This window comes from Artibeus jamaicensis, unplaced genomic scaffold (assembly GCF_021234435.1).
Source record: "Artibeus jamaicensis isolate MK-2021 breed Jamaican fruit bat unplaced genomic scaffold, CSHL_Jam_final contig_797, whole genome shotgun sequence".
Classification (NCBI taxonomy): domain Eukaryota; kingdom Metazoa; phylum Chordata; class Mammalia; order Chiroptera; family Phyllostomidae; genus Artibeus; species Artibeus jamaicensis.
This window is the reverse complement of record NW_026521977.1, coordinates 1,072,760-1,098,576: the sequence shown is the minus strand read 5'-3', so window position 1 is coordinate 1,098,576 and position 25,817 is coordinate 1,072,760. Positions and strand designations below refer to the sequence as shown.

Here is a 25,817-nt window from a genome sequence, read left to right as displayed (position 1 = left end):
ATGAGTTACAAATAAGCACTTGATAGTGTTTGAGGCAAAAAGCTGGTATGATTCCTCTGTGAAGCCTTCTCTAATGCCCTGAGGCTGAGTAGGTGCATTCCTCCCTTGCCCCTGTGTTGCTTGGTTCTTACCTTTCCTTTGTAATACCTGTCCTTTTGAGCTGTCATTACATGGGAGCAATCGAAGGGCAGAGACTATATTTATTTTCTTACCTCCCAACTTTTAGTATTGTGCTTAGCACATACAGGTGCTAAAAGTGGTTTGCTACGTGTGGGACTGAAAAGACCTCTTTGTTCACAGAAGCCCTGTGTAGATCAGTGTAGCTGGAGAATGGTCTTAGTTTGAGGTTTCAGATTAGGTAGTATGTTTGCTTCTTTGTGAAATGTTCAATGTCCTTGTAACTGTTTTGTCTATATTGTTCATTCGTTTCCCAAACATTATGAATACCTACTACATGCTTAACATATGCTAAGTATTCAACAAATGTTTACTGAATAAATAAACATGCCAAGCAAGCATTTTTTCTAGGTATTTTCTTGGTTAAGGGATTTCTTGATCCCTGTACCATTTTCCCATTTCTCCCCCTTCTAGCTGATAACCCTCAAATGCTCCCCATACCTGTAGTGAATTGCCTTACTACCCTTTGTCAAAGTATAAGCCATATATAGGTTATGTATAAATCTATTTCTGGGTTCTCTGTCTGCTTCATTAATCTATTAATCTACATTTACACCATTGCTTAATTACTCTAGCTTTATATTAAATCCCAAAGTCAGGGAATATTAGTCCTTTAGCTTTATTCTTTCTTTAAAGATTTTATTTATTTATTATAGACAGAGGGGGAAGGGAGGGAGAAAGAGAGGGAGAGAAAAATCAATGTGCGGTTGCTTCTTGTGTGCCTCTGACTGGGGTACCTGACCTGGTCTGCAACCCAGGCATGTGTCCTGACTGGGAATCAAACCAGCAACCCTTTGGTTGGTAGGCTGGCACTCAATCTACTGAGCCAGACCAGCAACTTAATTCTTTTTCAAAGTTATTTTGGTTGTTCTAGGCCCTTTGTATTTCATAGATATTTAGAACTAGCTTATTAATTTCTATAAACACCATCTTGAGATTTTGATTGGAATTACCTTGAATCTGTACATCAATTTAGGGAGATTTGACATCTTAACATCAAGTGTTCTGATCCATGAACATGGCATGTCTCTTTATTTATTTAAGTCTTCTTTAATTTTTCTCAGCAGTCTTGTAAAAGTATTTTTTAGTATACAAGTTTTGCATATTTTTGTCATATTTATCCCTAAGTATTTAGTATTTTTGCTATTATAAGTAGTATTTAAAATTAAAATTGATTGTTTATTACTAATATATAGGAATTAATAGGGTTTTGTGATTGATCTGTGTCACACAATCACACTAAACTTAATTTTAATAGCTTTTTGTAATTATATCAGATCTTCTACATAGATAATCATATTGCCTGGGAATAATGATAGTTTAACGTTTTTTTTTCCAGTCTGGGTGCCTTTATTTCTTGCCCTTTGCACTGGCTTTACTGCAGTGTCAGATAGAAGTGGTGAGAGCAGACATCCTGGTCTTGTTCCTGATTTTAGGGGGAAAGCATTCACCATTAACTGTGATGTTAGTTGTAGGTTTTCCACGGATGTTTGCCTCTGCTAGTGGTTTACTGAAAGTTTTTATCAGAAGTGGATGTTGTATTTGATCAAATGCTTCTCCTGCATCTATTGGGGTAATTGTGTGGTTTTTAGTTTTAGTTTGTTAATATGGTGAATTACTAAGTCTTGCATTCTTGAGAAAAACTCCATTTGATCATGATATATTGTCTTTTTTGTATGTTACTGAATTCTGTTTACTAAAATTTTGTTTAGAATTTTTGCATCTATGTTCATGGGGAATATTGTTTCATAGTTTTTATATAATATCTTGCCTGATTTGGCATCACAGTAATGAATAAGAACCCATTATTCATTAAAATAAATAATTTGGGAAGTATTCTCTCCTCTTGGGTTTCCTGGAAGAGTATGTGTAAGTGATACTATTTCCTTTCAGATGTTTGGCAGAATTTATCACTGAAAACATCTGGGCACGGAGGGTTGGTTTTTTTGCTGGGGGGGGGAGATTTTAAACTACAGATTTAATTTAAAAAAGAGCTATTCATATTAGCTATTTCTTCTTGAGTGAACTTTGGCAGTTTGCATTTTTTGAGGAATTTGTCTATTTCACCTGTTATGAAAGTTTTTGTTAAGTTATGTGTAATGTATCCTGTATTAATGTCTGTCAAATCTGTAGCAGTGTTACTTCTGTCATTCCTGACATTGGTAATTTGTGTCTTTTCCTTTTTATTCTGATTAGTCTGACTAGAAGTGTATTAGTTTTACTGATTTGCTGAAAGAACCAGTTTTGGGATTTATTAATTTTGTCTATTTATTTCATTGATTTCACTCTGGCCTTTATTATTTCTTGTACTTTTAAATTGCTCATTTTTTCTAGTTTCCTAAAGTGGAGGCCAAGCTCATTAATTTGAGATCTTTTTTCTTTTCTAAGGTAGGCATTTAGTGCCATAAACTTCCTTTAAAGTAGTGTCAGTGATGTTACTACACATCCTTAAATATGTGTTTTTGTATTTAGTTCTTCCCTTTTGATTTTTTTTTTTGATGCTTGGGTTATTTAGAAGTATGTTAGTTTTAAGATATTATTGATTATTGTGGTCAGAGGATGTACTTTGTATGATTCAAATTATATTTATTGAGACTTATTATATGGCCAGATTGTAGTATATTTTTAAAAATATATTACTAAGCCCTGGCAGGTGTAGCTCAGTGGATTAAGCACGGGCCTGTGAACCAGACAATTGGGGTTCGATTCCCAGTCAGGGCACATACTGGGGTTGCAGGCAGGTTCCCTGCAGGCCAGTTCCCAGCAGGGGATGCATGAAAGGCAACCATACATTGATGTTTCTCTCCCTCTCTCCTTTCCTTCCCCTCTAAAGATAAATAAATAAAATCTTTAAAAAAACTTTTTTTACTTTATTTTTTCTGATCCAGAGAAGGCAATTGAGCTGCGTCTGGCAAAAATTGACCATACTGCAGTTCATCCCCATTTACTCGACATGAAGATTGGACAAGGGAAGTATGAGCCAGGCTTCTTCCCAAAGCTGCAGTCTGATGTGCTTTCCATTGGGCCAGCCAGCAACAAGTGAGTTAACCCCAGGGATTCCCTGATCCAGCTCCCTCTGAATTCCATAAAGCAAACAAACTATCCAGTCTTCACTGTTTTGAACAAGAAAATGGGTGACAGAGTTTTATCAGCTCCTGTCTCCACTGTGCACATTGGGGTAGCTCCACATGCTCAGGACCTGCAAAGAGGCAGGCTGCAGATGGGTTGAAATTATCTTATGATTGAATCCCATACAACATCTAGCTAGCATTTTGTCTTCAATAATAGGAGTCTGAACTGAAAGTAGATGACTTAGCTGGATTGCTATTCTTCAGTTATTTTTGGAGATGCATGTCACAAAGCCCAGACAGAGTTGGTTGAGTATAGTTCCAAATCTACATGTGAACTTTTTGAAGATGTTTGAAGAGAGATATGTCTGTGTTCCCTGGGGAGGGTATCTCTCTCACCCAGTTATTGATCTTTAAGCTATCCTTCCTTAAGGTCTCTGAGCTACCTCTAGTGACTCCTTGGTGCTTTTCCATGCCCCGCATTGGTCCCTAGACGTTCAGGTTTTCTCCTGTGGTTGACCTACTGGGATGTCATTGATTGCCTGTTTTGATTTTTTTCAGGTGGACAAAAAGGAATGCCCCTGCCCAGTGGAGGCGGAAAGATCGGCAGAAGCAGCACACAGAACACCTTCGTTTAGACAATGACCAGAGAGAGGTAAGTCACCTCGAGAATGACAAAGAATGGGCCTATTTTCATGATACATGCTCATTCTCTTTCCTATTTCCTTGGCCTCTGGTCTGATCCAAGTGTCTTAGCAGTGACTTCATTTGAATATGGAGCGGAGGTACAGTGACCACCGAACCAAGAAAGTGCTTTGAGACCAAAAAATACCAAGCAGGCACCCTCGTAGCTTGTAACAGGATTTATTATAGGGAAGTTACTAATTATAGCGGCGGTTATCTGCCCAGACTGTTGGGGTCGCCTCCATTCCACATTCAGACGTCTCTTCCCATAGAGAAGGGTTAAGAATAGAGAGTTCCCGAAGCCTGATACTGGGCCTAGGTTATGACAATCTAGGATGTATGATGTTTTGCACCTGACAGCCATGTAGGTCCTCTCCATGAGCTAGGCCCTATTTGCAGGCCCACTCAGAAGTGATGTCAGTGCTTTTCTCTGTCTTTTCAGTGCTCCCCGCACTTCCTGGGGAGTGTGACAGGAACCTCACAGAACAAGATCTGAAATGAGAGAAATTCTTTTAAATTTTGTGTCTTCTTTTGTGTGTGGTATGGTAGGAAAGAAGTAATTCTGTTAGAGTTAGAAGGAAGAAAAGCTGAGCTTGGGTTAATGCTGTTAATATCCGAACCTGGGGAAAAGGGTACATTTTCCCTATGTTTTGTGTATATTAATTTAAAACAGGCATTCTTGAATTTTTTTCTTAGAGGAGCAAAGGAGAGGAATGTTATCAGGTGCCTGGGGACTGAGGATTCCTGAATCAGCCCCCTGAGTCCTCATTGCTTGTAAGCTGAGTTTCTCAGCTTTACTGTAACTTGTTCCCAGTGAAGCTTCCAATTTTAAACCTCAAGTTGGAGACTGGCCTTACTCAGTTGCAGAGAAGTTGTGAAAACTGGAGTTTAACCTTAAAAAACCTATGTCAGGAACTTCTCTTTAAGAAAGTACCCTGCAAATTGCATTATATACTTATAAAATCCTGTAAAGCCTATTGTTTTCATATGTGTCTGGCACCTCAGTGAATGGGAGAGTAACATATTTTGCCTTTGCTATGTTTTAAAGGGATAAATTAAAATTGCAAGGCATGGTTATAAATTTGTAACTACTGATTTATAGTATAAGTTATGCTTAAGAGTTTTGTGAGTATGCTGTAAGGGGTGTTGGGTGTTGGTGTTACTTTTTTTTAAAAAAAGTTTTTTAAAAAAAGATTTTATATAATTTTTAGAGAGAGGGGAAGGGAGGGAGAAAAAGAGGAAGAGAAACATCTGTGTGAGAAAGGACAATTGGTTGCCTCTTACACATCCCCTACAGGGGACCGTGGCTTGCAACCCAGGCATGTACCCTGACCAGGATCGGACCTTTCAGTTTGCAGGCCAGCACCCAACCCACTGAGCCACAACAATCAGGGTGGTGTTAATTTTAAAAGTCTCCCCTGGGTCTTCCACTTCACCTCCATGTCACTTCTTCCAGCAGTGTTCATTGAGCACATAAGCTTGGTCAAAATCATTGTAGTAAGCACTTTGAAATATAAAGATGGGCGAGGAGGTAGCCTTGTCCTCAGGGAATACCAGTTTATTAAGGGAGTAAAGTCAGGAGCACAAATAACTTTAGTAGTCTTTTTGAAGGGCCATATGAGAGGCGAGCCAGTGTTTGGTCACTGATTAGAGAAAGCAGAGGTTAGTTTTACCTGGGGTAATCATCAAACAAGACTTTTTGGTGGAGTCAGAATACTTATTTAAGCCTTGGAGTCTGATAAGATTGTTAGAGACAAAGAAGAGAATTTTAAGTAGGGGAAATGCAAGATCAAAGCTTGATGGTTGTTGTGTGATGGGACTGGGCAGAATATTTGGAGGAAGGAGGTACTAGAAGCAGCCAGGTAGGAGGCAAGTTAGGAGGCAGGTAGCAGTAGTCCAGGTGATAGTAATTGAAGCCTAACCTTGGGGGTTAGTAGTAGGGGCAGATTGAGGGGCCAGACAGAATTGTGCTACTGGAATAATAAGTATGGGGGAGGAAGGAAGTCTGGGATAAAAATGTTGCTTGTGAATCTGGGATACTTGAGAGGATGTCTGTCAGTGTGCAGCTCACTCCATTTATAGTGCATTCTGTATTAAAACAAACAGCATATGGAGGATCACCAGAACACTGTAGAAAAGCAGAAAATACAGTTGGTGTTTAGAGCAAGGTTATACTTTATGGTGACAAAGATATCTTTGATATGGGCAGAGGAGTTAAATTCCTCCCAGCTTAGTGGGTAAAATGATTATTTCAGTAGTGCTTTGAGATTGGGTGGGTTTGCATGCCAAACTACACATGCCGTAGCCATGTTTTGTTTTTACCTCTTGTGTCATTGAAGCAAAGGTAACTATAGTCCTTATGGACTGCTCTATATCAGAGAAAACAGAATTCATCATACTTTCTCAGTTTTTCCCTTTTATACAGAGTTGCATGTTAAACTTTCTGTCCCAACTTGATCTGAGCCTAGGAAAGAGGCGGTAAGAAAGTGCTGGGTGATAGTGCCCTCTTCAGGCACCCATCAGTACTGGTTGCCTAGAGTTTGTGTGCATGGATAGAGTCTTTGACTTGTTTTTTACTGTAGAAGTACATCCAGGAAGCCAGGAATATGGGCAGCACCATCCGCCAGCCCAAACTGTCCAACCTCTCCCCGTCAGTGATTGCCCAAACCAACTGGAAGTTTGTAGAGGGCCTGCTGAAGGAGTGTCGCAACAAGGTGAGCGGTGGACGCCTCTGTACGAGTGCTGTTTCCTTTGGGAGCCGAGGTGACACCGAGGCTTGGCCCTGACTGTTCTTCTTGGTTTTAAAAATATTGTTAATATGAGATATATTAATTTTAAGATCCTGTTAACTTGGAATTAGGTATATATTTTTTAAATAAAGCAAACCATTAATCAAAAGCAAGCATACTCTGACATAAACTTGATATGTATTTAAAACTGAGAGATGTAGTTTTTAATTTTAGACATTTAACATTTCTTGAAATGGTTGTAGTTGAATTGTTTTCAGCAGATTAGTCTTACATACATAGAAATGTTTTTGCCTCTATATTAATTTGATAGCAGTGATTTCATACGTCTAGAAACAAATATGTGCTAGGTCAAAGTGTTAAGCTTATTGTGTTAATCCACCCGAAATTTCTTTTGGTGTAAGGGCTGGGAATTTTTGTAAAGTATTTATTTATTTATTTTTAGAGAGAGGGCAGAGGATGGAGAAAGAGAGGGAGAGAAACATCATTGATGGTTGCCTCTCGCATACCCCCAACTAGGGACCTGGCCTGCAACCTAGGCGTGTGCCCTGACTAGGAATCGAACTTGTGATCCTTTGGTTCGCAGCCTGCACTCAATCCACAAAGCTACACCAGCTAGGGCAAAAATATAGTCATTCTTAATTTTTAATGTTTTAGTTATGAATGTGTAACTTCTTTTCTAATAAAAATGTAGTGTTTCAACCAAGTCAGTATGCCCTACTTTTTAGGACAATTCAACTAACTTTATATCTATTTTATCCTGTTTATTTATCAATGAGAAAAAAGATTTTCCTGCAGTTTCAGATAGTGAGTGGTACTCATTTATAGGATGAAATCAAATATACTTTCTCTTGCAGAGGAAATTGTTAGTTACAAGATGGATTGATATATTAGTACTGATATATTTTTTAAAGATTTTATTTATTTTTTTATTTTAGAGAGGGAGGAAGTGAGGGAGAAAGAGAGGGAAACATCAGTGTGCAAGAGAAACATCTATTGTGGGCCAGGCCAGCGTGTGCCCTGGTGAACCAGGGACCTTTTGGTTCAAAGGCCGGCACTCAATCAGCTGAGCCACACCAGCCAGGCCCAGTACTGATATTTTGAATTCAGGTGTTTCAACAAAAAGCTTCTATTGGTTCACTCTGAGCCATCAATATCTGTGATTTTCCACTCATTTCTGCTATCAAGAACATTGGTGATGCTGCCTTTCTTGAAAGAGGACTTTTCTGTTGTCTCTGCGATTTGCTTTCCAAGCTGCTGGCATTCATTCTCAGGTTTTGAGATGCACACCCAGTCAATGACAATGTTCTTACTTGTGTTGCCTGGTCAGTCAACAGTCAGTGACTGTGAACTACATTCCAATTTCAGAGATGTTAATAAGCAAAAAATAATACATCTTAGAACTGAAGGAACATGGTAAGCAGTTTAACACTGCCAAGTGTCGGCCAGCATGTGGAGCAACAGGACTCTCATACTATTGGTTGTGTAGGTTGCTCTGACCACTTTGGAAAACAGCATAGCACTATTTAGTATCTTTCTTATAGGTGTATTCCCTAGACAAACCTTTGTAGCATGACGCAGGAGATACGTGCAGTAAGTTTATAGCAGCATTCTTTACAATAGCTTTAAACTGGAAATAACCCAGTACCAATCAGTAGGAGATTTGGTAAGTAGATTATGGTACATTCATGTGATGGAGTGCAGTACAGTGATGGAAATGGACAACAGTCGTATCCATGAATGTAGGTGAATTAAACAAATATAAAGATGAGTTTTTAAAGCAAATCAGAAAAGAAGACATCCTGGCAAAACTGAACTACATTGTTTAAGAATGTAAATATAGGAGATAACTATTTCCTTGTCAGGATACTGACTGCTTTTAGAGTGGGAAGGTGATTACAAGGGGCATGTAGGGTGTTTCAAATAAAATACTGAACAGTATTTTATTTCTTAACCTGGGTGATGGTTATAATACACAATGTGTGTATGTGTGTGTGTGTATGTATGTATACCTATACACATACACATGTATATGAGATACATTTCACAATAAAAAGTTTAAGAATAGTAACACTGGAAAGAAGGATGTCAAAAGTGTTAAGAGTTGTAGCTTCTGAAAGTAGGGTTGGTGATTTTTCCCCCTGCTCTTTAAATTTTTATATGTCACAAATTTATAATATGATTAAATCTTACTTAAATACTTGGGCTCAATATTCAGACAGATTTAGGTTCAAAGGTCAGAAGTGCTACTTCTTTGCTATGTGATTTTGGGAAGTTACTTTTTCTTATCAGTTAAATGACTATTTCCTTATCAATTATATGGCAACAATAATAATTCTTGGAAGCATTTGGAAGCTTAAATGAGATAATGCAGTGCATAATATAGTACCTGGGAGATGACATTGAAAGCTGAGACGATCATTATATAATACATATTTTTTGTTTTGTTTTACAATAAGCACTTAAAAATTCTTTACCTAAAAGTAAGTTATTACTCCACAATATTTTTAACCCCTTGATAGGGACTTCAGATTTATTTCTAGGGATTAAATGCTTGAAGGTTTGTTTAATAAGGTTAGCTAAACAGCGAGAATCAGAGAATGTCAGAGTGAGCATTACTAAATGGTTTTGTTCAACTCTTTTTATCTTGTAAATGCAAAAATTGAATCCGGAGTGATGAAATCACTTGTTCAGGGTCTTACAGTGATTGCTATGTTTGTATCTTCTTGACCAAACTTTTAAAGAATGCATTTCATTATAACCTGACCTAGATGATGGAGAATAAATACACTCTGTGTATCTCGTCTCACTCATCTTGTCCGTCCCAGCCCAACAGACGTGCTGTGCAGGTGGCCGCAACCCTGTGCAGTTGCATGTGGTCCTGTTCACTGTGGTTATCTAACCCTACGACTGATTCCTTGTAGACCAAGAGAATGCTGGTGGAGAAGATGGGCCGAGAGGCTGTGGAGCTAGGGCACGGGGAGGTCAACATCACAGGAGTGGAAGAAAACACCTTGATTGCCAGCCTTTGTGACCTCTTGGAAAGGATCTGGAGTCACGGGCTGCAAGTAAAACAGGTACTGACTGCCTGGCGTCCTTCTGCTGTGCAGACTGTGTTCCTGTTTTCACGTTCTAGCTTTCCCATCCTCTTCCAGCTGGTACTTTGAAGAATGGTGCACAGTATACACAGACCACTTTTACTCTTATGCATTTTTAAATTTGAAAAGAACTTGAAACCTGATCAAAGGAGTTATATTTTGGACAAATTCAAAAATGTGTTTCAGTATCCAGCAGATATTTACGGAGGTCCCGTAGTGTGCCAGGCACTTGAGGTACCTTAGTGAACAAAACAGACCAAGGCCTCTGCCCTTCTGGAGTTTCATCCTCATGGTTTGGAGACAGTCTACCGTGTGTGTCCTTCAAAATGTTTTTATCTACACAGATGCCCAGATACAGGTGTACATTTGAAAATCCAACAGAACCGCAACGAGGTACCTTTTCACACCCACTAAGATAGCTAAAATAAAAAAGACAGTGACAAGTGTTAGAGAGGACGTGGAGAAATTAGAATCTTCATACACTGCTGGTGGGAATGTAAAGTGGTACAGCCACTTTGGAAAATAGTCTGGCAGTTCCTTGAAATGTTAAACTTAGCATTGTGACCCAGCAAGTCCACTTCTATCTATGTATTCAAGAGAAGCGGAAACATACATCTACATAAAAACATGTATATAAATGTTTATAGCAACATTTTTCTTTTTAAAAAATATTTTTAATTTTTATTTTTTAAAAGATTTTTATTTATTTATTTTTATAGAGAGGGCAAGAGAGAGAGAGAGAAACATCAATGTATGGTTGCCTCTTGTACACCCCCAACTGGGGACCTAGCCCACAACCCAGGCAAGTGCCCTGACTAGGAATCAAACCAGCTACCCTTTGGTTTGCAAGGCGGCACTCAGTTCACTGAGCCACACCAGCCAGGGTGCAACATTATTCTTAATAAGCCAAAAGTGGAACGTCCCCGATGCCCATCAGCTAGTGAATAGATAAACTAAATGTGGTATATTCATATGATGGAATATTATTCAGTAAAAGGAGTAAAGTATGGATACGTGGTACAACATGGATGAACTTTGAAAACATACTAAATGAAAGCAGCTAGTCACTAAAGACCACATATTATATGATCCCATTTAGGCAAAATCATAGACAGAAAATAGACAAAAAATGCCAGAGGTGGGCAGGAGGGAGGACTAGGGAGTAACTGCTGATGGGTATGGGGTTTCTTTTTGAGGTGATGAAAAGGTTCTAAAGTTGGGTAGTGGTGATGGTTGCATAACTCTGTGAATACACTAAAACACAGGGGTGTTTTTGTGCTGAAAAGTATGTACTTTGAAGTGTGGATTTCATGGTAATGTGAATTAAATATCTCAGTAAAACTTTTAAAAAAATATCCAGTAATGTTTTATAACTTGCTTTTTATTTTCACCTCATAGCATTTTTTCTATGCCCTTAACTAATTTTTAGGTGATAGATAGTAAATATTTAAGAGCTCAGACTATACAGATAAACCTGGGCTTGACTCCCACTTAATCATTTTATGAAACCGAGTGAGGTGCCTCGCTTTTCTAAGCTTCCGTTTCCTCCTCTGTGTGTTGGAGTTTTGACAGTACCCACCTCTGTAGGGTTCTCCTGGGATTTGGTCATTGTGTAAAGCACTAAGCTGAGAGCCTGGTGTCTGGGAGGTTCTCCGCAAATGCCCGTGGTTACTGTTCTGTGTTATTGTACAGATGTGTCACACTTGAATCAGCCCCTTATTATTGGTCTCCTTTAGCTTATCTCTGATTTTTCAGTATTATAAATAGCACTGTGATTAAAGATTTATGTTAAAGATTGTGTATCACATCCCTAAAATTTTGAGAGTCCTGTTGTATAAGTAGCAACACTATGAGCTTTGGAGTCAGAAAGACTTGAATTTGAATCTTAGCTCCACTGAATGACTTCAAGTGATTTGTGATTTTTGACTCTCATCTTCCTTATCCATAGTACAGAGTTAATAAAACCTACCTTGCAGGGTGTTATGATAATTAAATGTGATAAAAATAAGTACCTGGCATGTGGTGGTGAGTATGTAACACATGACACCATTATTATGCTAGGTTCCACGTGAAGAATTTGTTTCTTTCCTTTTCTCTATAACAAACAAATAGAATATACATAATCGTTTTATCATTTTCCTTAAAGTTTAGCAAGCCTGGCACCATGGTTAAGTAAGCTTTTTCAGCTTCTAGGTAAAACATATGCCCTCAGAACTTTTTAATATTTGCCATGAAAATCGTGAGGCATTTTGAAAATAAACGTATCATCATGTGTTCTAAACCTGTCCTCCAAGGCTTTACATCTGTATTGACATCTCTACGAGAATTCCCACAGCATGGGACAGACTATATTGAACCTTGTAGTCTCTCTCAGTCCCTTTGCAAAAGAGGGGAAAGACTCATCCATGTCTCCTGTCCTGGAAGGACCCCAGTGCCCTGTTACTAGCTTCAGCCCAGCTGCTGTTCTCTCACTCTTGCTCTTGCCCTCCCTCCTTGGCTGGTATAATCACCGTGAGCCCCGCATCCTGCTGGCACAGTGACCTGGTGTTGCTCTTGCCTTTGGTTCTTCAGCATCTGGTCATGGGAGAGCTCTCTGGTGGCCAGCTGTACTTAGTTTGTATCACATCCCCTCAGTTCTTTTAAGGGAGGCTGCCTTCCAAGTCTGCCTAGATGCTGGGAACATAGTGATGATTAAGTGAAAGACCTGCCCTTTTAGGAGCCTACCCATAAGGTTTTGTTAAATGAATGGGTGAATGGATTTCTAGAAGTTGAATTACTGTCTCAACGAGCGTGGCTATTTAAGTTTTGTATTGTTTTCTACATATATTGGATTGATAGGCATAACATCTTAATGTATAGGAGCTGTAACAGTATATAGGAACTATAAGTCTGATTTTGGTGAACATCTGTTTTTTTCAAATATTTGGTATTTCAATAAATTTAAAAAATGGTCTTCTCTAGTTCTAATGTATTTTTTAAAAGTTGCCATTGAAGTTGTTGGGTTTTGTTTTAAGCTGGTTAAATGTAGGAAATCCAAGTATGCGGCAAGTGTGTGTCAGCAGCTTGCTGATCCATAGATGAGGGTTTTCTTGCATTTAAATGCTTGATCTTTTTTCTACCCAAAAAAAGATCAAGTTGGTAGATAGAAATAAAACAGTTCCTTGATATTCTCAAGGGAAACTCTTGAGAGACCTTAAAGTCATACACTCACCCCAGACATTAAACGTTCTTTAGAAGCTGTAACTTCAGAAGCTAAATGGTTTCTTCCGGAGCCGTCTGTGTAACAACAGTATTTGGAGCAGTGGTTCTGACATCAGATAGACTTCAGCTTGAGTCCCCACACTCTCCTTGCTGGCTGTGTGGTCTTTCACAGTCTTCTGCTACCCAGTTTGCTCTTTTCTAAAGAAAATGAGGATAGGGATACCTATGTTACAGGATTTGGGGAATGTTAACTAAAATACTGTATTTTTAACATTCAACATAGTTCATAGCAAACCTGATGCAAGACATGGTAGCTTCTATCATTATTTATAAAATACAGAACTGAAGTCATTTATAAAATAATTATAGCCCTAGACCAGTGTGGCTCAGTTGGTTGGGCATCGTTTTACAGAGCAAAACGTCATCAGTTCGATTCCCCATTGGGGCACATGCCTGGGCTGTGGGTTTGGTTGCCAGCTGGGGTGCATTTTTCTCCCTCCTTTTCTTTGAAAAACAGAAATAAAATCTTTAAGAAATTATACTAAAGCTTACTACTAAAACAAACATTATCCTGCCTTTGTATTACATCAAGTATATAGGGACATTAACCATGGATCTGAAATGAAGTTTTTATCAGGTCACGGAAGTCACCGTGTCCTGAAGGGTGACTGCAAGGAGATGAAGCAGTCGCCGGTGTCCGGCTGGGCTTACTCACTGCGTAGGCGCACTGCTGCCTTGTATCAGGCTTGCAGATGCTCTTCAGATGTGTGCCCTGGCAAAATGACGACTCTGCATGACTCAGATACAGGTGGGGCAAAAGGAGGTTTACGGGTGCTCATATGGGAAATAATACAACAATTTGTAAGTAATAATACAAGAATAAGCCGTTTTGTATACTTAAAACTGTATGCCTACTTTTGCCCCACCCTGTAGTTTAAACTGCAGATGCCAAGGTTCTGTTACGTTGGCTGTCTCTCAGCCTCTCAGTTCATAGCTGCCTTCCTTCAGCTGTACCTTCAGTAGTAAATCCTCCTCGTAGCGATGACTGGGTCTTCCCAGCCTGCACTAAGGGAATAAAAAATAAATTACAAAGCCTGCACTAATAAAAAATTTTATTAAAATGTTTATTGTTTTGAGAGAGAGGGGAAGGGAGAGGGAGAGAAACATCAGTTGGTTGCCCCCCATACACACCCCAACAGGGATTGAACCCACCACCTTTCGGTGTGTGGGACGGTAGTCCAACCAACTGAGGGACACTGGCTGGGGCAGGAATGCCTTTAAATATTTTAGGAAATTCACTAGCTGCCATAGAATCTTGCAGACTGGCTATCAATTCCTCTGTGCAAAAGTCACTGTGCTCTACCCAAGGCTGACCCTCAGCCAGCAAACCATTGAGAGGTTATTTGCTCTTTTCTTGCTTAGTCATTAGTCTTTCATATCTCTCTGTATCATGTCCTTCCTGTTCCCAGTCAGGGACCATTTCTCTTTTCTTTATATTTCTCTGGGATTTTAGTAAGGGGATATATGAGGGGTGTCTCCCCCGAAAAAAATGGAAATATCTTCTGGAGGGCAGGCCCCTTGTAGTACAGGCTTTCCACCCCCTCCCCTCCTACCCCCCCACCCTCAGGAGAGTGTTCTAGGAACTCATTTGTCTCAGTGCACCAGCTGGCATTGTTGGCATTGCTGAACTTCGGTCAATTTTTTTGAAGCCTCATTCAGCGCATTTGCCCCTTTTATGATGGATGATTTTCGAGGGCACCTGCCTACACCACGCTGAGTGTTGAGCAGTTTTTGATAAAAAATGGCGTGACCTACCGTCCCTCTTCATCTCATCTCACCCCAAGTGCTTTCCCAGGATGAAAAAAGCCCTCAAAGGGAAACATTTTGCCATGTGGAAGAGGTGAAACAAAAAAGCAGAAGCACTAAAAGGCATCAGAATTGATGAGTTCAAAAACTGTTTTGAGCAGTGAAAACACTGTCTCGATGGGTGTGTGGCGTCACATGGAGAGAGCTTGGAAGGTGACTGAAGTTTAAACACGTAAGAATAAATACACAAAAAATTTTAAAGATTTTACTTACTGATTTTTAGAGGAGAAGGGAGAGAAAAAGAGGAGGAGAGAGATGTGTGTGAGAGAGGAGCATCAATCAGCTGCTTCTTGCACGCCCCCACCTGGGAACCCCACCTGCAACCCAGGCTTGTGCCCCGCTGGGGAATTGAACTGGCAGCCTTTCAGTGTTCAGGCCAGCACTCAATCCGCTGGTGAGCCACACCAGCCAGAGCTAAATACACAATTTTTAAAATAAATAAGTTCTTTTTTGGGGGGGTCCCCCCTCAAATGTATATACATTACATCCAGGTATACACTGAGATAAGGAATATTATAGTAAGTCCTCACTTAATGTTGATAGATTCTGTGACTTCAAGTGAAATGATGCAGAACAAACCAATTTTATCATAAGTCAAGTGATGTAAACGAGTTAATTTATGGCATCTCATCAATGTTACAATGAAACAACTTTGAACAAAATGTTATTTGAGGACCTGCTGTACAGATACTTTTTAGCAAAAACCTGAATCTATATGTTTAAATTATCTCTGACTCTGTTCACTGAATGTCTTGGCCTCTGAAATCAAAACTGATAGGTATTGTTGCCTTGTGTTGGTTCTAGGGAAAATCAGCCTTGTGGTCCCACCTGTTACATTATCAGGAAAACCGGCAGAGAAAACTCACATCGGGAAGCCTCAGTACCTCAGGTAAGATGGCCTCTGCAGCACTGGAGGGAACGCCCTCACCCACGTTCCCACCCCCACTGGAGAGTGATCAGCTGGAGGGATCCAGGTGGATGGAGCCTTTGCTCTGCAATGTTGCCTGTTTTACATGTGAAGCTGCTGGGCCCTTTGAACCACAGAGCATGCCATAGCCGTGGGGTTTGCTTTCATTGTATACCCTTTTGATCAGTGAGATAGAAGACTTGTATCAGCAGGAGGCCTGCATTAAAATGACTTTGTTTTATTTTTAAATTCATTTGAGAAAGAGAGAGGAAAGAAGTGGGGGGAGACAGACAGACAGATGGGGGGGGTGGAGATCGATTTGTTGTTCCACCCATTCATGTATTCACTGGTTGATTCCTGTAGGTGCCCTGACCAGGGATCTAACCCACAGCCTTGGAGCATTGGGACGACACTCTGAGTTTAAATAAATTTGGGTGGTACTGGTGTCTTGTGTTTGCAGCAAGCTGTTTTCAGAGTCTTTTGTTTTATTTCTCTTAGATGGGCACCGCAGTGATCTATCGTATTAGTAAGAGAGCCTCTTTGTCAGTGTCCTACCTTGAGGCCTGGTGTGAATGATTCCTCACACTTCATTTCTGTTTTTAATTTAATAAAACATCAGGGTTGGTAGGGACCCAGAGGTCATCTAGTCCAGCCCTCTTATTTTACAAGAGGAGGAAACTGGGATCCAGAGGGGCATTGAATTGACTCAGGATCACACAATTAATTGATGGAAGAGGCCAGATTAGGAGTCAGGCCTCTTGTCTCCTGGTCCGGTGTTCTTTATCGGGACACCATTCTACAGTGAGCTTCCAGGACAGTCCCCTCCTTCCTTTACTTCTTGGCAGCATCTCTTTTTCATGCCATCCTTCACTCTCTTTTCTCTGCCCAGGAGTTTGTTTACCTTCCTTAGATGTTCTTACCTGATGGTAAAGATCAGTTTAAATGGGGGGTGAAAAGATAGGTGTACTCAGTGTTGTCTTTGCTCTTGAACTAGTCAGCCTCAACTAGCACTGAATGAGGGGAAAGCGGTTGGCTGAAGACTGGGTGCAGGAGCTCCCTAAGTAACCTTTTAAGACTTTTTTGTTCAACTTTCTGGATATGAGAGCAAGAAGTCTTCTCAGGAAGGCTATAGAAGTTATTGCCAAGGGATAAACTATAGTCAGAATTGCTCAACAGCTGGGTAATCAAAGTACTGTTTTAAAGGGGTCGGGCATGCAGATAGAAATACATTTAGAGGTCCGGTTTTCTGGAACATGGTCTTTACACATCCTGCTGGGTTTCTGGCAGCCCGTTTTGAGGCAGGGTCAGGACAAGAGTAGTAGTTCCAAGTGGGAGCACTGCTTCCGTGGACTGTGACGAGAAACATGCCAGATTAGGAGCCAGAGGATCTGCCTCTGCCACTCGTGACTGGGGCAAAGCAGTTAACCTCTCTGAATTTTGGTTCCCCTCCTCTGTGATACCTTCTTTGGCTATCTTATAAGTTGTTAGAGAATTAAATGAGGTAATGTGCATAAAAGTGTTCAGTCTGAAACCTAGTCGATGTTCTATAAATATTCATGAAATGATTGATCAGAGTGTTACCAAAGCAACTCGCTGTTTCCTATAGAAATTTGTGATTTGAGACAAGAAAGGTAGTCAGCTATTTGGATAATCAGATTTTTTGGGACATGACCAATTGATGAGGACACCAGCAAGCAGTGTCCACTACATTGTGTATGAGATGCGAGACAAATTCACATGGACTACCAAATCCTGTGGAGGAAAAGGGACGGCACGGCCACTCTTTCAGGAGGAGAACAACCAGACCTTTGCTTTGACAGACTTTTATTGTTTTTCCGGGCACATTACATGATGGTCCTCATTTACTATGCACAGGTTCGCTTTAGGTGGTTACCTTTCAGAAAACACGGGAGAGGATGCCGCTAATCACATCGCAGAAGAAGGATATTTGCAAATGCAAAGGGAAGGTGGTTGAACTGGTTACACTCATCCTTGGAAGGTTTAGCATAGATTTTAGGAAGTTAATTTAAAGATATGCAGTAATGTTTTCTGCCTCAATTCAGGGTGAGGGAGTTTTAGCAAAAAGCAAGTCTCAAAGCAAGTCCTCAAATCAGGCCAGGTACAACAAAGGCCTGATGCCCCACGGGAGAACCTATCCTTGGGTGTGGGTCCTGTACATCAGGCCTCACTTTCCACTGGGAGCTGGGCCCACGCCACGCAGAACGGTCTCTTATAACTTTTTTTTTTTAGGAATACTTGTTGACTCAGAACGGAGGAAGTCTGATGCCAGCTCAGTCATGTCTCCCTTGAGAATTTCCCTCATTCAGGATATGAGGTCAGTGTGGGCTCATACATAATAAGCCACTAAAATTTTGTTTCCAGTTGCTGCTTACATGTCCATTTTGAAGAGCAGGGTCTCAGTGACCTGGCCGTCTTCAACATGTCAGTTAAGTAGGAAGCTCTTCTCATTGGTCTTGTGCTTCCTGATGCATTTGTAGAGCTGTATAAACAGTTGTGTTCCCTGACATTTTTTGAGAATTATATCATCGTATCTCAAGACCTAGGGGCTCTGGGGTTCACCTGACTTTTCCTGAGAGCTGTACCGTAAATCCCCCTTGGCCCCCAGTGCTTTGCCAGGTGAGCCTTTCTGGCAGAGCTGCATGGAAGCCCAGGATGTAGGGAACAGGAGAGACGTACTGCTCCAGGATGGGATAGACTACCTGACCAGGTGTCCTTCAGCTTCTCAGGGGTGGTGTTGGTAGTGAGTTCATCCCCCATCAGCCCTCCACTTCCTTTTTTCATTCCCCCTTTAGGCATATCCAGAACATTGGGGAAATCAAGACTGATGTGGGAAAGGCCAGAGCATGGGTGCGACTGTCCATGGAAAAAAAGTTACTTTCCAGACACCTGAAGCAGCTTCTCTCAGACCATGAGCTCACCAAGTAAGGCCACTCCGCTTGGAGTAGAACCGGGCTCTCAGGAGTGGCGGGGGGGTTGGAGACCCCTGTGTGAGGAGGGGGAGTAGTCAGTATGTCGTCACTGCTGTGTTCAGCTAAACTCAAATTGCACGTGAAGGTTTTGAAGCATTTCTGCTTCTCCCTTTCTGTCTGCAAAAGAATCATTCTGTTATGTTTGTTCTCCCTTCTCAATATGCATGCCCCAAAATGGTTTTCTGCAAGAGGTAGTAAGAAGGATGGGGTCCTCATTGGCTGCCTCAGATTTGGGGGGCTCCTCCTCTCCTTGCTGGAACCTCTTGGGCATGAGCGTTTTCTTAGTCTCCTTTCCGTCCTGGGGAGGGGAGGATTGGAGGATTACAAGAAAACTTCTAAGATATTCCCTTACCTTTTTGTTCTTTCCTGAGCCCGGGGAAAGCCCACAGTAGCCAAGTCCTTGCTCTTTCTCTCTGGACCTTGCCTGAGTCTCCTTAGAGCTTAAAGGGGCTTTCAGGTGACCCTCATAGGCCCTCTCCCTCCTCACTTTTCACCCAGAAGGCAGGAGGGGAGGGATTTCAAGGCTCTCTTACTCCCAGGGACCACTAAACCTAATAGTTTCCTTCCTTTGATCTTATATTTTTTGCATTCTTTCTGTACCCAGTGTAATAGAGGAGGAGGAGGGGGGAGAACTATGCCCCTCTGTGCCTCAGATTACCACCTCTCCGAGTTTTTCTGTAGATAGTATGTTTGGCTCTTTCTTCATTGGCAAGTCTGCTGGGCATTTTTATTTAGCGTTTTCATAGGCATTTTTCATGGTATCATTTATTAATAACTTCCCTGTGGATGATAAAGCAGAGGAGTGGACCTTGGGGACACTTTGTCCGAGTCAGTTGATTAAAGCTGCAGAATCTGTTTTTATTCAAAGTAGGAATATATATTTTTTAAGACTGTTTATTGTGTGTGTAAACACACAGCAAGAAACCAGGTTTAAAACCTTGATAGGTTAGAGAGCTCAACCTGAGAGGTTAGAAATAGCAATTCTTAATGCATTTAAATGTCAGGGACAAAAAGATTAAGGAATAAAATTTGAAAATTGAGAGGATAACTAAAAGAGAACAAGTGAACATGTAAGCCTGGCGTTTAGAAGAGAAACATTTGTATTCCAGATTCTGGAGGACATTGTATCTGCAGCTGTGTGGGCACCAGGGCCCGAGGGCAGGAATGTTTCCTGCTGGCCAGTGTGGGTGTCATCTGTCAGAAGAGGCTGCAAGTCAGCAGGAGGACAGGGAGGCACCTGAGAGGGGCCAAACACAAGAACTTCCAAAGTCCAGGACAGTGGGCAGATGAGCTTAAAGCCCTAAGCAACAGCCAGCAGAGCACAGATCTTAGTGAGGAGGCTAGTTTTGGTTTCTTTAAACTATTGTCCCATTAGAGGAGGTTAGCTCAGAATTTACTTCTCACTATGTAGTAACTTAGTGAATTACTACATAAAGTAGTAACTTCTCACTTGGTTCTGACCTCTGTGCTACTCTAAGTGAGCAGAAAATGAGGAGAGCTTTGCTGCCATAGATTGCATTTTGGATGGGGCCTAGGGAGAGAGAAAGGGGCCCTTCATGGAAACCTGCCCACTCTCACCCTGGCTGGGTGGCTCAGGCGGTTGGAACATCATCCTGTAAACTGTAAGGTTGCAGGTTTGATCCTTGGTCAGGGCACATACCTACGGTGTGGGCTTGATCCCCGGTTGAGTTGTGTGTGGAGGCAACCAATTGATGTCTCTCTCACATCAATGTTACTCTCTCTCCCTCTCCCTTCCTCTCTCTCTAAAAGCAATGGAAAAATGTCCTGGGGTGAGGATTAAAAGCAGCAATAGCAAAACACCCGCCTACTTTTCTGCCCTGTCCTTTTTCATCTTTCTCTCCCATTTGTTTAAAGCTCCAGTCACATCATACTCTACATCCTTCTCAGAATATCTTCAGCCTTTTCAGGACCTAATACAAAGTTTTGTTTGCTAAAGTTTGCCTTGACTCCCCAGGGACTGGGTCCATTGATTCCCTCTGGGCACCCACAGCATTTGTTACAGTATGAGTTCATCCCTATTTTACCACTTCGGGCTCTATTATCATTATCCAGTTGCTTACTGCTTATTAAAACGTGCTGTCATTGATGGCATGAACTCTGTACCTTTCCCATGCTAAAGCATGTTGTCTAGCACCTAGTAGATGTTTAATTGTTCATATAAAATGTGTTCATAGCTTCACAGACAGGAGACATGGGCAGCTTTGGGCAGTATATCTTGATAGAATGTTTCTGAGTCTTTTAGATGTCCAGCTAGCCTCCAAGACTGTTTGCAGCCTGGAGATGGGGTAAGGTGGAGACAGGGTCAGGCGACTATATATTCTAGGGAGAGAACTTAGTTGGCCTTTATATAGTGAGCTCAGACTTTTTTTCTTAAACCTGTCTGCAGTAACTAATATGATGTAGTGCCTCCTCTACCCCCCAACTTTGAAACTCACTTTGCATGGCGTGGCCCTGTACCATCCTGTTCTCTTTTCTCTGTACTCTTCCCAGGGTGCGGCTCCCACGGCCCCCCGTTCTCTGCACGCACACTTGTTCTCTTTGCTCTCTCAGTGTTCTCACCCGTTGTCATGACTTGTCACAGCTAAGCAGGTGACTGCCACATCTGAAGCTCTAGCCTGATGTTCCTTCTGCGCTCTGGTTCTACATTCATTTCCATTCAGATGTCTTACCTCAGCCCCTACCCCCACCTGTCTCCTTACCTACTGCCTCTGCCAGAGTTCGCCCTCTCCCCTTGCACCCCTCAGCCACACCAAATTTAAATTTCTTGAAGTTGATTGTCACTTTTCCTTTACTTCTAGGGCAAACTGCAGAAACCTATTACTTGTAGGGCAGATTGCAAACTGCCTGACTTGAATATTTGGGACCTTCCTTCATTTGGCTTTAGCCTAACTTTTCAGCCTCATCACTAACTGACGGCTTCCCTGGGCCCTCATCGCCACTCAGACTGTGTCCACGCCCTCTCCTCCTCCTGCGTTACCTGCCCAGAGCCGTGCCGTCCCTCAGGCTCTCTTGCTCTAGGACCAGTGATGCTTATGGCTCTTTAAATCTCCAGAGAGCCTTTCCTTTGGCAGCTCGTTATGGGGAGTCTTATAATGAGGCCTTTACCTGATTTACTCACCTAGATTGTATTGGAGGGTAGGTGCTTCCCTCTCTAGCACCAGCACGTAGTAGGCCTTGGTTGGTGAATTACCTGTTGAAAGTACCTTATAAGCCTGACTGGGTAGAAGCTCACAGGCGTGCTGAATCCCACACCTCTCTGGCCACGGTGATTGCAGTCTTGGCAGCCAGGATAGTTACCTTTTTTGTGTTTGTTTTTGTGTGTTCCTCTGTGCTGAGGGCCTGTGCATTTGGCTCTCTGTGTCCCCTCTGCTGGGAGAAGGTTTTGCTCAGCAGTCGCAGAGGGCCTGCAATGTCAGGCAAAGGAGTTGGTCTTTGATGAGTGAGCAGTGAGGATCCGGCGTGGTGATGGGAGAAAGTTAGAGAGGGGGAAGGACAAGATCAGTGTAGCTCTTCCTTGCCCGTGACCTGGGTCATTCCCTTCATTACTGTTTGTTGTCTCTGACACGCATTGCAGGGCTTATACTTGCATTCAGAGCAGTGTCCTGACTTGTGGGGCACAGGACCGCTGGGGTCTGAGACTTGGCCTGGTTATCAGCAGGGATCAGAGACCCCCGGTCATTGTTCCTCCACCGCCCACGGCGGGACGCCCTAGCTAGGAGCCTGAGAGGGCCTGTGTCTTCCCTGAGGGAATTGCACGTCAGCCCTCAGTTTAAGGAAGGAGATCCCGTGACTCTGACACTTCACATTATGATAACATCAACCCTTGGACACAGGTAGGGTTTGGTTTTTGTTGTTCTTAGAGTTGTTCTTAGAGTTGGTTTGAAGCTGTAGCTTAAGCCACTTACCCTCTAGCCCTGGGTTGACAGAGTAATTAACTCCTTTGTTCCTTTTTCAGATAGGTTTATTAAGAACTTAAGGTTCGCCATCTTACTCTTGCATTAGCTGTCTCCTTCCAGAACTGAATAATTCTAGCCTCTGCCTCTTTCTTTTGGCTGGGAAGCTGATGTGTTGCCTCCTCCCCGACAGAAAGTTGTACAAGCGCTATGCCTTCCTGCGCTGTGACGACGAGAAGGAGCAGTTCCTCTATCACCTCCTGTCTTTCAATGCCGTCGATTACTTTTGCTTCACCAATGTCTTCACGACTATCCGTGAGTAGCCCTGTGCTCCCCTCCAGCCTTCTCAGTTCTGATCTTCACGAGCCTGCCTGAGGCTAACTCACTGTCCCCTTTTCAAGAAAAAAGGTGATCCCTGTGCTTTCTGTTTGCCTTTTGCTTCTGTGGAAGAAGGCCTGGAGGTTGTTTTTTCTCCGAAGCTTCTTACCCTTGTTCTGAACTGGGAGCTCAGTCCTTTGGGCCACCTGCTGTCACCGTTGTCCTGGCACTTCTCTGGCAGCCTAGGGCGGTGAAGGTGGAGTGGGCCCAGTGGGGTGGTGAGGCTCACTGTTCTCTCTGCACACCTGTAAAGACATTTCTCTTTCCTTTTGGGCTGAGAGAGCCATTTGGCTTCTTAGAAAGTTTTAGAGCTGCCCACAGGGAAAAACAACTCTTCCTGAAGTAGCAGGAAAAACTCCAGGTTGCCAAGGGAGACTTGGGTCCAGGGCCCAGCGCATTATGTTTCTATGAGCAGAGTCTACCCCTGCTGTGGGCCTCAGTCTCCCTATTTGCAGAGTGAGGAATAGGGTTCATTATGGTTCGAGGAAGGCCTCTGGAGCCTCATCTGTCTTTGGTGCCAAGATGTTGGGTGCTACATAGCAGCATCTATCTGCATTTGCCCAGTCACTAGGTGTTTGCCCTGTGACTCAGCAGCCTCAGCAGCATGGATTCTTGTTTCTAAAGGACAGCCATCCTCCCTCTTAGAGACGAGGGCTGTAGGCTTCAGTAGAAGCAGCACTGAATGAGAATTTAGGAGACCTGAGGGAAGCTAATTCCCTCTCAGTGCCACAGAAAAGGCACTGTAATACCTGCACGGCCTCCCCTGAGATGGTTGTTGGTGTTCATGAGATGATAGATTAAAAAGAGCTCTGCAAAGCAGTTCAGGACAATGTTGAGCTGCTGCTATTTTTTAAGGAACAGGTTGACTTAGCCCTGAGCCTGTACATGGGCTTGGATCTTTGATGTTTGGGTGGGAACCCTAGGAGGAGTGAGACTGAGGGGAGGGGCTGGCTTATATTCTGAGCCAGCCAGAGACTACGTAGGTCCTAGGGACCTGCTGCTCCAGACTCTGCTGGGCTGATACAGCCAGAGCTGCAAACACACCAGCATACCTGGAATGGGCCAGGGCCTTCTCAGGTATGGGAGGAATTCCTGACTCCCCTTCGTGCCTTTGTGGCTTCCCCTAAACAGTGATCCCCTACCACATCCTGATTGTGCCGAGCAAGAAGCTGGGGGGCTCCATGTTCACCGCCAACCCATGGATCTGCATCTCGGGGGAACTGGGTGAGACACAGATCCTGCAGATCCCCAGGAATGTGTTAGAGATGACCTTCGAGGTACGTGTTATCTGGGAACAGCAGGCTCTGTGGGGATCTAATTTTGCAACAGCTGCTTTTCTGGAGCTTTCTACAGGGTTTTTGGAGGTCTTGCTCTGTAGAGTGTTACGCATTAGCAGAGCTGACCTGTCTTGAGATGATCAGAGGCCAGAGCCAAGAGTTGACCCCAGGAAGGGGGAGCCTGCCTTGTCTGAACAGTCTCCAGCTGGAAGGCACTCACCTACCCCAACACTCACGCCTCCCTGTCCATGGGGTGTTGAGAAATCCCTGAGAGTTCTTTCAGCTGCTAGGCCCAAGTGTTTACTGAGACCTCTGAATCTCAGGCCGCTACCCCATTTCCAAAGCAGCCCGCTCCCAGGCCCCATTCTCCCTCTACAGGGCAGCATCTTATTTCTCACCCCGGTGAGGTGGTGCTGTATTGCCAGCTTTGCTGGCAGGTGGAGCTGAGCTCTCTCCTTGCTAGGCTGCAGGCAGCCAGTCAGATCTCTGCTTCCAAGGAGCACCACTGTTTCTCCTATTTTCTTTTCCTATTCCAACTTCTGTACTTGGCTGTTCTCTACAGTGCCAGAACTTGGGGAAGCTCACTACTGTGCAGATAGGCCATGATAACTCTGGTCTGTATGCCAAATGGCTGGTCGAGTGTGTGATGGTCAGGAATGAGATCACAGGACATACCTACAAGTAAGTGTTCCCTCAGCCCTGCTGTAAGGTAGTGGGGCAAGGTGGACCAGGGGCTGTGTTTGACGCTTGGGTATGTGGAGTGTTTGCCTCCGCCTTATGAACCTGAAAAAATAGGGAGGGTTTACCAGGTGAAGATGTGTGGCATTGCTGTGGCCACCCGTCACTCAGGTGGCTTCCCTGAGATGACCATGGGATGGATGAGCAGGCCCTTCAGCAATAAGGGGAATGACACTGGAGGAGCTGGCAGCTCTGACAGGCCATTGCCTGACTCTTAGGTTTCCTTGTGGCCGATGGCTGGGGAAGGGCATGGATGACGGAAGCCTGGAGCGGGTTCTAGTTGGAGAGCTGCTCACCTCGCAGCCCGAGGTGGACGAGAGGCCCTGCCGGACGCCGCCCCTGCAGCAGTCTCCCAGCGTCATCCGCAGGCTTGTTGCCATCTCCCCCAACAACAGGCCCAGTGAGTAGGGAGAGAGGCTGCGCCCCCGTGCTCCCCAGCTTGGGAACTGTGGGCGCATCTCTGGGAGCCCTGATACGTCAGCCCAGTCCCAGCCTGTGCAGCTGCCTCAGGAACCACCTCTGCCTGCAAAGCAGCCTCAGGGGTTTTGGCACTATCTCTAGAGGCCGGGGAAGGAGCAGGGAGAGCTTGGGGAGGCTGGCCTGGGTCCTCTGTCTTATTTGTATATGATACTGGTGAAGTGAGGGGTTGCTTTCTGGCCTTCTTTTTCTTGGTTCCTGGGCTTCACAGCCAAGTCTTGTCCTACTTTTGGTTACCAAAAGTTCTAGGGTAAAAATGGAAAGTAAACTTTACGAGCATCTCTTAGAGACAGAA

General features: G+C 43.0%; 1 protein-coding gene across 2 annotated transcripts in view; it reads left to right on the top strand.

The window, feature by feature from the left end:
• DENND5A (DENN domain containing 5A) overlaps positions 1 to 25,817 on the top strand; it is an 88,526-nt gene that overhangs the window by 59,397 nt on the left and 3,312 nt on the right. For both annotated transcript variants that reach the window (XM_053673063.1, XM_037133802.2), the window contains 11 exons: positions 3,066 to 3,216; positions 3,807 to 3,900; positions 6,512 to 6,643; positions 9,601 to 9,753; positions 15,646 to 15,730; positions 17,999 to 18,083; positions 18,562 to 18,690; positions 22,846 to 22,967; positions 24,162 to 24,307; positions 24,870 to 24,988; positions 25,264 to 25,445. In XM_053673063.1, coding sequence (XP_053529038.1) covers positions 3,066 to 3,216; positions 3,807 to 3,900; positions 6,512 to 6,643; positions 9,601 to 9,753; positions 15,646 to 15,730; positions 17,999 to 18,083; positions 18,562 to 18,690; positions 22,846 to 22,967; positions 24,162 to 24,307; positions 24,870 to 24,988; positions 25,264 to 25,445 — 1,398 coding nt within the window. The remainder of the gene's footprint in view (positions 1 to 3,065; positions 3,217 to 3,806; positions 3,901 to 6,511; positions 6,644 to 9,600; positions 9,754 to 15,645; positions 15,731 to 17,998; positions 18,084 to 18,561; positions 18,691 to 22,845; positions 22,968 to 24,161; positions 24,308 to 24,869; positions 24,989 to 25,263; positions 25,446 to 25,817) is intronic.